We start from the raw sequence: 11,256 nt of genomic DNA on the forward strand, positions 1-11,256 counted from the left end.
AAGTTCCATTGGCCATTGTTCCTGACTGGCCTGACGCCCGGCCCCCGAAATGGCAACTCAGGAACCAGTCTGAAGGGGGTTGGGGTGGATATGATCCTGGGATTGGGGGAGCTACAAGGGGGGCAGGAGGGGAGAAATTCAGTCAGGTTTCCTTTTGCCTAAACAACTTCGAATTTCCTTAAGCCACATTATCTAATCAACTACCTCATTCCAGGGAGCCTTCCTCTGAGGGGCACAAAGAGGGCTCATCTGGGGTGTGTGTGTGTGTGTGTGTGTGAAGTCTAGAGTGGCAAACCCACTCGGGCACCGAGAGGGACGCGGCAGTCCCTGAGACCATCGCCTGGGCATTGCGATTCAGCGGGCCTGAGCTGGTCTCCTTTTCTGGGCCGGACTGGGAGGGGTTAGCGGCGAAGCCACAGGGTCTCTTGGGTCCCAGCCCGGGACACTGCGTCCTACCCAAGCCCCTACTCCACCCCCGCAGGGTTAACTCCGCCCCTGCGCCTGTTTACCCAGGAGTCAGAGCCTCTGGGGGTCCCCGGCCCTCCCCCGTCGCCCCTTGAGGCATTGACCCCAGAGTCCCTGTTGGCCATCCTCTCCACCCCCCCGCGTCGCCCGCGATCGCCCTCTATTTATAGCGGCCCCCCGCATTCCCCGCCCCCCCTCCCCGCCTTGTTGTCCAACTTCTCCCGGAGCAGCCGGAGAGCAGGCGTCTGGACGCAGCAAAGAGAAGAGAGGTACCAGGACCCTGGGCACTAGGGAGTCGGAACTGCTGTGCCCTCGACGTTCCCCCGTGCCCCCTTTCGGCGCCGGCACACCTGCCGTTGCCACCGGGCGAGACCCCCGCCTCCTCGGCGGCGGTCCCGCCCACCTCCTCCCTTCTTAATCTAGTTCTCTGTGTTCGGACGGGGGGATTCGAACTCGTGGGGGTGTCAGTATCCCGGGTTCGTCTCCCCACTACCGGTTCCCACCACTGAGTCTGGGGGCGAAGGAAGGAGCCAGAGTGCGAATTGCAGATCCAGGTCATGGATGGGGGCGGTGCTGAGGGCAGCCGAGGGATCCCTCGCAGTGCTGAGGGATCCCCGCACTCCCCACACCGCCCCAATGCGGGGGGTGGGGGGAATGTTATGGTGAGCTCGAGAGGAGCCTGGAAGCGTCTAGCCGCCCGCCCCCCGTCCCCCGGTCCCAGCACAACCCCTCCCTGAGCGGCAGTCTGGGCGGGGTGAAAGGTGGGGCGTGTTTACTGGGGGTCTGGGGCGGGTCTGCGGGGAGCCAAGCGCCCGTGGGCGGGCTGGGGCGGGCCGGGGGCGGGTCTGCGGGGAGCCCGAGCCGGGGCGGGCCCGAGTCAAAGGCAAGTGAAGGTGGAAGCGGCAGCGGCGGCAGCAGGTAGGGGGAGGGGCAGGCGAGGGGCCGCAGGGCCTGGAAGGCGCCAGCCGGGTAGGTGGGCGGTGTGATTGATCCCCGTCCCCTGGAGCTGGCGGCTCTGGGGAAAGGGCCGGCACTGAGGGGGCGCTCGGCTGCTGCGCACAAAGGCTGAGGCTCCGAGAGCGGCAGGGCGTGTTTGGGGTGCGCGCGAGGTTGTGTGCAAGGTCCGGGGCGCTTGGCACCAGCCACGCAAGGGTGTCCGTCTCCACGCGGACGGGCTGCGTAGGGACTCGTAGGGACGGGTTCCGGATGCTGGGCCCGGCCAGTCCCCTCTGTCCTACCCATCCCTTCCCGATGGCGCTTGCCTTCGCGGGCCGTCGGGGGAGACCGGGAGGAGATTGTGGGACCGCCCTCCTCTCCCTTTCTCCACTCGTGGGACCTACACGGAGACTGGGTAGAGGAGAGAAGCGACGGCACCAAGCTTTGTGTTTGTTTTTATATTGTGGAGGGAAACAGCCATGCTCTGCTACCCTCCTCTTACTGGAGAGCTGTCAAAAATTTTGGGGATCCCCTAGTCCCCCGCGTTTAGTCCCCCTGCCGATAGAAAATTGAGGCCAAATGTAGTAACGAACTGGGGCAAGGTCACACTGGGAGTGGCAGAGCCGGGATTCGAATCCGGAGGCTTCCTCCACATCAGCACTTCCTTCTCTCCTCCGCGCAGCCTGAACTGATGCCCCTGTAGCCTGTATTGATTCCGGCTGGAGCCTAGAGAGGACGTGTTCTCTGGACTCAGGAGTAGACACTGGGGAGGGTTAGTGACCCGCGGAGGTTGATGACCCTGGGAGTCTGGGTCTTGGCTGAGGCTTTCTGTAACTAAAAGACCCCGGGTCTGTCTCCCATGTCATTCACCTCGTTGCTGTGTTTTCTCAGACCCCAGAGTCAGGAGTGAGAACCCTGACCCCTAATCCCACTGCATCCAGCCAATAGGAGCCCAGTAAGTGACCCCACCTCGCAGGCTGCAGGCTCCTTCCTGTGCAGGTCTGTCCAGGTGCTCTGCTCCTCACCCACTAATGTTGAACTTACGGAGTTTATTCAGAGTTGGGAGGAAGAGTCTTGGGAGGAAGGGAGGCATTGGGTTGGTTGGACAGATGTCCCTTTTATGTTGTTTTCCCCACCTCACCCTTTGGTCATGTTACTTTGGTCGTTTTTAGCCCCCTTTGAGCTGCCGACCTTGGGGCTTTACTTGAAGGTCATGGTCAATTGTGAGCTCTCAAAATCCTGTCTTTTGGTACCCTGTCCTTTAGAATATTCAGTCACTGAGCTACGAGTTTCGCTCCCTACCTGAGAGTGTGGAGTAGACCCTAAAGATAGCCTGGGAAATCTGAGCTACGCTTCTGCCCCACCCTGGTATCTTGGTCCAGGGCAGAGGAGGGAGGGGGTCTGGAGGAGTGGGTGTTGAGGGTGGCGGTGGGGATGGTGAGTATCAAGAGAAGCGGTGGTCTGATTCCTCTTCCAAAGTTTCCACCAGTCAGCCTGGAAATGGAGCTGGGGGCAGGAAAGGCCCTCTTCGTGTTCTGGAGTAGTCTTCAACCCATGGCTCCCTCTGTTCCCTGCATCTTCCTGTGCTGAGAGAGGAAGCCTGGTGTTTGAGGAGATGTGGGGATGTGGAGACAACTTCCCAGTCTCGTTTCCTCATCCTACCAGGCATCATGGCGGAGCTGCAGGAGGTGCAGATCACAGAGGAGAAGCCACTGCTGCCAGGACAGACGCCTGAGGCGGCCAAGGTTATTAGAGACCATTTGACTCCCATGCCCAAATTCGAGACCTCTAAGCATCCCCCTTGCCTTCTAACTTCCCAAGCCTGATCTTATTCTAACCCACACCACTACTTTCTCCACTTCCACCCTAGTCTCTCTCCCCATACACTACAGTTGGGAGTCAGGCCGTTGTCTTGTCACTACACTAACTTTCATCCTTTCCATGTCTCTCTTTGTCAATTTCTTTCTGTCTTTGGTCTCTGTTGGTCTTTACTTGTCTCTCTGTCTGTCTCTCCATCTGGGACACCACATGGTCGTGTGTTTCTGTGTGTATCTGTGTGTGTCTCTCCAGGAGGCTGAGTTAGCTGCCCAAATCCTCCTGGACCAGGGACAGGTAACAGTGTGGGGGCAGTCCCAAGGTGGGAGGAGGGGCTCTCCTCTTCCTCAGTAGAAAGATGGCCTCTGCTTGGCCCTTCTCTCTTCGTTTTCTTTCCTTCTGTTCTGTCCTTTCCCTTCCCTATCTCTCACCTCTCCTTCCTTCCCCCCACTCTTCTCTCTCTAATCTTCATTATTCTTTCTTATCCTCAAACTCATCTTCCAGTGTTGTGTTTTCCTCAGTTCTTGCTGATCCTGTTTTTAATTCTTTGTTCCCTTTTCCCCCTTGCCCGCCCACTCCCAGCTCCCTGACCTTGGTGTTGCTCCTTTTCTGGCCTCGTCTTCTCTGAGCCTAGCTCCTGGTGCCCTGTTTTCCTGCAGACTCACTCTGTGGAGACACCGTATGGCTCTGTCACTTTCACTGTCTATGGCACCCCCAAACCCAAACGCCCAGCGATCCTTACCTACCACGATGTGGGACTCAACTGTAAGGACCTTCATTCGTCTCCCACTCCTGTCTGGAAAGAGGCTGTGGAGGAAGGGTAGAAACCCAGAGGGAGGGGAGGGGTCAGCGTGGGAAGGAGAAGTTCTCTCCTAGTCTGTGGCATGAAAAGAAGGGTGAGTTCTGACTGGGGCACATGTTTCCCTGTCTGATTCTATTGTTGAGGTGATGTGGGTTCTCTTTAGATAAATCTTGCTTCCAGCCACTGTTTCAATTCGGGGACATGCAGGAAATCATTCAGAACTTCGTGCGGGTTCATGTGGATGCCCCTGGAATGGAAGAGGGAGCCCCTGTGTTCCCTTTGGGGTAAGAGTTAGGTCGTTACCGCTTCACCAGACTGTGAGGAACAGGACAGGTGTGGGAAAGGTTCAACTGGGAAGGAGGAAAGGGAGGGCAGTGGTGATTCTGGGAGAGAATGAGTAGGATATCCTGAGGTGGGGGGTGCGAGGGCAGGTTGGTATCTTCCTTAACGTGCTTCTCTTTTCCAGATATCAGTACCCATCTCTGGACCAGCTTGCAGACATGATCCCTTGCGTCCTACAGTACCTAAAGTGAGAGTCCTGGGAACCCCTCCAAACCAGAGTTCTCTTTCCAGCACAAGGAGACCCTTAGAACTTCCAGGTTCACCATGGTTCCTGAGCCAGTTTCAGCTTCTGAACTCAATATATCTTCTTCCTTCATGCTCCCACCTTGATTATTGAGAAAAGGTGGTGGGTTTGGAAAATTGGCCAGAATCAGCAGAGTAGCCCTAATGGATGGAGGGAAGGAAAAGGGTCTATGCTTGGCCCTGCCTCAGGCTAAGGAGGGCCTTCTCTGATCAGAAAGGGAGGAATAAAAGGGGGTGACATAATCCCTGAGGAACCAGATAGACTTGTCTCTTTCTCTCCCACTCCCCTCTCCTTCATGCCCACACCTGGTGGGTGGGGAGCTCTGTGGGTGAGAGAGAGTGGAGGAAGGAAGAGAATGCCAGACTAAGTGTCTTTGGTATTCAGAGGGAGGTGCTGACCCCTGGGTGCTGTTCTTAGCTAAGCTTCTCCTAGACACCAGGGCTCAGCACCTCTGGTTCAGCACTTTGCTGCTGTTTTCCTCATTCTCCCCTTTGTTCACTAAAGTTGTGTCTGTTTTCACATTTGCTTTAAGTTCCATTCTTCCTGTTCCTCTAGAGGAACCAGGAACTAAAGTAGAACAAGTTGAACTGGCTCTTGAAAATTGAGAATGGACAAAGAGCTATCTATATAGAAAAACAGTGTGTTGGTTGGCTGGTGGATGGGTGTTTGTTTTTAAGACACTAGTTCTCCAGGAGAAAGCTGGGATAGACTTCAGGGATCTACCCTGACTACCCGTGCCAACCTTTGGCTCCTTGGGCCCTTCTTTTTCGCATCCTCCAAAGAAAGGTCCGTGTCTGCCCTTCTTTGTGCTCATGGACTCAGGAGGGAGGGTGAAGAGTTTGAAGAGATGGGCTGTGGCAGGTTTTGGACAGCAGAGTCCGTGAGGCATATATTTCTTTCCCTTTCACAGTTTTTCTACAGTAATTGGAGTTGGTGTTGGAGCTGGAGCCTACATCCTGTCAAGATATGCTGTAAGAAATAAAAAGCCCAGATAAGGGAAAGGAGGGTCCAGACTGATTAGGAGATTACTGTTTATTAGTGCTGTTTGGGGGAGGAAGTGGGCACTAGGCGGGGAGTCAGGCTCCATGGGAGTCCAAAAGTGGGTAGGGCTTAGCAGGGAGGGGATAAGGCCATGCCCTGTTTCTCATTTCCTTCCTTCTTCTCTCCCTCAGCTTAACCACCCGGACACAGTTGAAGGTCTTGTTCTCATCAACATTGATCCCAATGCCAAGGGTTGGATGGATTGGGCAGCCCACAAGGTTTGGAGGGGCCTGTGTGCTGAGACCTAGGGTGGGGGATCCCCTTGTATGGATCCAGTTAGGCTCTGGTAGAGTCTAATGCTTGAAGTCTGGATGGACTCCGAACTTCAAGGAGGGAGTAAAGGGGCAGGAAAGTGAAGCTGTCACTTTGCCTAAGTCTCTTATAATATCCTGAACTTTCTTTTTTTCTTTTCTTTTTTTTTTTTTGAGATGGTGTCTCACTCTGTTTCCAAGGCTGGAGTGCAGTGGCTTGATCTTGGCTCACTGCAACCTCCGCCTCCCGGGTTCAAGCAATTCTCCTGCCTCAGCCTCCCAAGTAGCTGGGATTACAGGCGCCCACCACCAAGCCCAGCTAATATTTGTATTATTAGTAGAGACGGGGTTTCACTATCTTGGCCAGGCTGGTCTTGAACTCCTGACCTCGTGATGCACCCACCTCGGCCTCCCAAAGTGCTGGGATTACAGGCGTGAGCCACTGTGCCCGGCCAATATCCTGAACTTTCTCACCTATCCTCTCCTCATAGCTAACGGGCCTCACCTCTTCCATTCCGGAGATGATCCTTGGACATCTTTTCAGCCAGGTAAGTGGTTGTAGAAGATGATGTGGAAGAGTCGAGGGGTGCAGCAGGGAACTTGAATGCTTGGGCTAACTTCCTTAGCTGGGACAGAATTTGGGGAAGGAAGAAGGCTTACCTCTTTTCCTCCAGTAATTGTTGGTTTCTCTTTCCATCCCTAATGTTTTTCCTTGTTATCTCCTTCAGGAAGAGCTCTCTGGAAATTCTGAGTTGATACAAAAGTACAGAAATATCATTACACATGCACCCAACCTGGATAACATTGAATTGTACTGGAACAGCTACAACAAGTGGGTGGGCTGCGTGTGTATGCATGTGAGAGAAATGCAGAAGCAGTAATTGGGGGTCATGGGGAGGCACACAGGAGGGGAGGGAGGTCTGGGTAGTGTGCAATGTGCCAGGAATGCAGCATTTAGTGTGCAATGGGGGCAGCTTCAGGACAGAGCCAGTGGGAAGGATTGCAAGGGGTTGTCCCCCTTCTCTTGTTTACCTCCTTTGGATTATTGGACTTCCAGAAGTAAGATAACCTTGTATCCTGTGCCCTTCCTCCCCTTTTGCTGCCCTCTGACCAGGGATCTAGGGCACAAGTGATTATAGGAGCTGTCCTTGGGGCCTGCCTGCCACCTTCTCCTTTGGTTTCCACTTTTAATAACCAATATTTGACTGTGATTTTTGGGACAGCGATAGTTCCATCATGGGGGAGATAGCTTATATCTGGTTAGATAGCATTGCCAACCTAAAATTCCTACTCTTTTAACCCCTTTCCAGCCGCCGAGACCTGAACTTTGAGCGTGGAGGTGATATCACCCTCAAGTAAGACTTTAAGAGAGAATGCATTGCCTGTCTCCCTGGATCTTCCCTAGGAGCTTGTATCCCTTAGAAGAAGGAGAATCTTTTGCCAGGGAACTTCCTTGTCATGTCCCACCCCATCCTATTTGGTAAATCACTTCCCTCTAGGTCTTCCCCCTTTGAATCCTCTTGGTGGCATCAGCAGGGAAACACAGAAGGCTCTTTTCTCTTTGGAGCCAGACATTTTTCCAGCTGCACTTCTAGGCAGAGGCCAGCGAGGGAGTGTCAGGGGCTCACTGCCTTCTCCCCAACACTGTGTCTTTAGGTGTCCTGTGATGCTGGTGGTAGGAGACCAAGCACCTCATGAAGATGCAGTGGTTAGTAGGGGATTTTGGGATGAGTGAGGGAGGAGGGCTGGGGTCCTAGAGTGGTGGTCAGAAGAGTATCTTGCCAAGGGGATGCCCTGTTTGGCACAGGGAGATCAACTTTGGGGCACTAGGAATTTGATCCCTGGTAAGGAGTAACTAGGTAGGGAGCTGATAGAAAAGGGAATGGGGTCTGGGTTCCTGGGTCCCTTATAGGGGGAGGGGCCACAGTGGGCGTGACTCATTCATTCAGTCTCCTGCTTACTCCAGGTGGAATGTAACTCAAAACTGGACCCCACCCAGACCTCGTTCCTCAAGGTCAGTAACCTGCTCCTGGGCCCCTGTCCAGAGTCATATATCCTCTCTAAATTCAGCTGCTAAGCCTCCAGGGCCCTGCATGGGAACAAATGGGGTGAACGAAGAACAAAACAAAGGGGCTGGAGTGAAGAAGCTAGGGAAGAGAGACCCTTTCCACCTCTCCGCATGGCTCATTTATGTATGTTTCACTTTTTCTGGGTGGCGCTCTCCTGAACAGATGGCTGACTCTGGAGGTCAGCCCCAGCTGACTCAGGTGAGTAGCCCTGCCGTCCATGGGATGGGGAAGTGACATAGGATACTGGTGGCATTGGGCTCTGCCTTTGCCACACACCCCATCCCCACAATGCCACAGCCTCAGGCTCCAGCTCTGCCTCTAACCTCATCTCACTGTCTCCCTTGCCTCTTCTTACTTCTGCAGCCAGGCAAGCTGACTGAGGCCTTCAAGTACTTCCTGCAAGGCATGGGCTACAGTGAGTATGGGGACAAGAGATTGCTGCACTATAGGAGAGATGGGCACTGACGGGGTGGAACTGTTTTAGGTTAATGCCTGGACTTACCACTATCTGCCCAATCGAGCTCATTGATCCCCTGGCTTAGTTATAACTAGTCATAATCCAAGGACCACACCCTGAGTCGCCAGCCCCCTTTCCCCACTTTCTCTCTGACTGCTTGTGCATCCTTCTGTCTCCACAGTGGCCTCATCCTGCATGACTCGCCTGTCCCGGTCTCGTACGGCCTCTCTAACCAGTGCAGCATCCATTGATGGCAACCGGTCCCGCTCTCGCACTCTGTCTCAGAGCAGCGAGTCTGGAACTCTTTCTTCGGGGCCCCCGGGGCACACCATGGAGGTCTCCTGTTGAATGACCCTTGTTGCCCTAGTGTGGGACCCAGCCCTCACCTCCCCCAGAACTAACCTGGGAGGTGCTGAAGGGGCATTGGGCCAGAGTAAGCAAGGGAAAAAGGGCAGATCATGTGGGGAGATGACCTTGATCTTTGATTGCTACCCTAACCTTGACCTCTAACCTGTGATTCCCCCCAGCTCCTGAAAGAGATGTCCTAATATCTCTTAGGGACCCAGACCCCTAAATTCTCCTCCTCCCCCATTTTGGTGTTAAGGTGGAGAGGGCATGTATCCTCTGTCCTGATCTAGGTGTCTGTAGCTGAGGGGTAAGAGGTTGTTGTAGTTGTCATGGTGCCTCCATCAGACTCTCCCTACTTATCCCATATTTGCAAGGGGAGGGATTTGGGGCTGGGGCTCCATTTACCAAAGCTGATATGGCTTCTCATTAACCCTTTAGGACTCTGAAGGGTATGGACCTACATGAATGTGTGTCAGGGGGAGACTTGCTGGTGGGTTAGTGGTCCTCAGGATGTGATAGAAACATCCAGGGTGTAAAAAGGAAGTTGGAATGGGAATTGGTGGGCAATGAACAAGTGTCGGGGAAGGATTGGTGCTGGGGAAACAGGAAGGGGCCTGGGGCCATTTGGCTGCACTAACTTTGGTAGCTCTCAGTGTGCATCTAGAGTGGGACTGGGGAGGGAGCTAAGCTTGGGCTGGGCAACTTGGGGCTTGGCATAGAGGTGGAAAGGGCTATCCTGGGGCTCTGACCACACTGTATTATGTGTGGAGGGTGCCCTCCTGTCTCCCACAACTTCTGCTATAACAATAAAGTGTAGATGAATTTGAGTACCATTACTATTATTTGTCTAGGTATGCCTGCATCATGCTCTTCTTCCTATCTTCTCCCTGTCCAAGTCTCTTATTCTCTTCTCAAAGTGATATAAACCCTGGGAGAGGGCCTTTGTGGCATAGGCACTTCACAACATATGACCATGTAGAAACTGGCCCTTTTCCAATACAATGGTGTTGCCTTGATATTGATAGTATTTTTAAGCTTGGGAGAGAGGAACCATTTAGATCTTAGGAGACTTCCTTATCAACTATGGGTAACTGAGAAAGGCCACAGGATTTCAGAGATGCCACCACCACCACCACCTTCAAGAAAGAATTGAAGAGGCTGGGCACGGTGGCTTGCATCTGTGACCCCAACACACTTGGGAGGCTGAGGTGGGCAGACTACTTGAGCTCAGGAGTTTGTGACTAGCCTGGGCAACATGGTGAAACCCATCTCTACAAAAAATACAAAAATTAGTTGGGCTTGATGGTGTACACTTATAGTCCCAGCTATTCGGGAGGCTGAGGTGGGAGAATCACTTGATCCCAGGAGGTGGAGGTTGCAGTGAGCCACAGTCACACCACTGCACTCCAGCCTGGGCGACAGAGTGAGACTCCATCTCAAAAAAAAAAAAAAAAAAAAAAAAATTGAAGAAGGCTGATGACAGAAGTGCCCAAGGATATCTTGAGACCCACCTTCCTGTAGGATCCTCCCTGGGGGGTCACCTAAGATTCCATTTTGGATGTTTTAGTGCAATCAGTAGACCAGGTGCATGAACTTACTATAAGGGTTGGGCTGCTCGTAGTTCATTTTCATCTGAAGACTCTTTCAGGAGGGATGCAGCAAAAAGGAGGATTTCTCTTGGGAATTCCTCTTCCCTCATGGAATCCAACAGATCTGGGAGCTAACTAAGTCTGTTTGTGGTTTATTTATAAAGAAGCTTTTTAACAACTATGAACAATCAAGAGGAATTCTTATTTTGCAGCTGTTGCAGGCTGATTCTTAGGGTCTTGAGGCACAAGAAGTGAAAATGAGGAGGGACCTTGTAGCATTATTGGCAACACTACTGTGATGGAATATTACAAGGTCTTTTGCTACATTGCTTTATAGAAACTCCACAGGCAATTATACCCTTTCCTCAATGGAACTGAGTTGAGGACTAATGCACTTGATGTCTGGTGCTGACACACTGATTGACATGGAAATAGGACATGGAATATGCCCTTGATTCTTGAGCATTTCGTCACTCTCCTTCATAGAACTGGGTCTATTTTAAATGTGGTAGGCCAGGGTCAGAAGGGGAAGCGGAGGTATTGGGTAACAGGGTTGTGGAGCGTGTTATTGGATGGTGAGGGTGTTGGGTGACCCCACGCAGGGCAGGCAGCACAGTGCTGAAGTACCACACTGCAGAAAAGAAGCGGCATAATTGGAATCATTGGGGACCAAGTAGCTTCTCAGAAAAACACAAGGAAAAGGCAAAAAACTATAACCAGCATCAATCTTTGCTGCTCTTGTGTATTATGGACAGGAAGGCAAGTCTTTTCTGCATATCTGCCTACATAGATAACACTGTCAGCAGGGCAATCTCTAGAAATGGGAGCACATTACATGTATGTGTACATAGGTGAGTGTGTGCATACACATCTATCATGTAGGTGGGTGTGTCAAAT

At 52.7% G+C, this 11,256-nt stretch overlaps 1 protein-coding gene across 18 annotated transcripts; it reads left to right on the plus strand.

Annotated features, from left to right (window-relative positions):
• The first annotated feature begins 386 nt into the window (after window positions 1-386).
• Window positions 387-9,606, plus strand: NDRG2 (NDRG family member 2). Of its 18 annotated transcripts, none has more exons than XM_003901517.3 (17): window positions 387-734; window positions 2,293-2,356; window positions 3,067-3,146; window positions 3,472-3,513; window positions 3,876-3,981; window positions 4,182-4,302; window positions 4,485-4,547; window positions 5,515-5,575; window positions 5,777-5,863; window positions 6,388-6,444; window positions 6,625-6,728; window positions 7,207-7,251; window positions 7,553-7,604; window positions 7,863-7,910; window positions 8,128-8,163; window positions 8,329-8,380; window positions 8,604-9,606. In XM_003901517.3, exons 3-17 carry the CDS (start codon window positions 3,072-3,074, stop codon window positions 8,768-8,770), a joined length of 1,116 nt encoding a protein of 371 aa, XP_003901566.1. In that variant the 5' UTR covers window positions 387-734; window positions 2,293-2,356; window positions 3,067-3,071; the 3' UTR covers window positions 8,771-9,606. The 18 variants fall into 18 exon arrangements, with proteins under 18 accessions (XP_003901566.1, XP_003901567.1, XP_003901564.1 ...); XM_009211073.2 differs by having other exon boundaries at window positions 661-734; window positions 2,293-2,400; XM_003901513.3 differs by lacking the exon at window positions 387-734 and adding an exon at window positions 1,312-1,383.
• The last annotated feature ends 1,650 nt before the right edge of the window (window positions 9,607-11,256 follow it).

The sequence above is a fragment of the Papio anubis genome, chromosome 7, assembly GCF_008728515.1.
Source record: "Papio anubis isolate 15944 chromosome 7, Panubis1.0, whole genome shotgun sequence".
NCBI classification, from domain to species: Eukaryota; Metazoa; Chordata; class Mammalia; order Primates; family Cercopithecidae; genus Papio; species Papio anubis.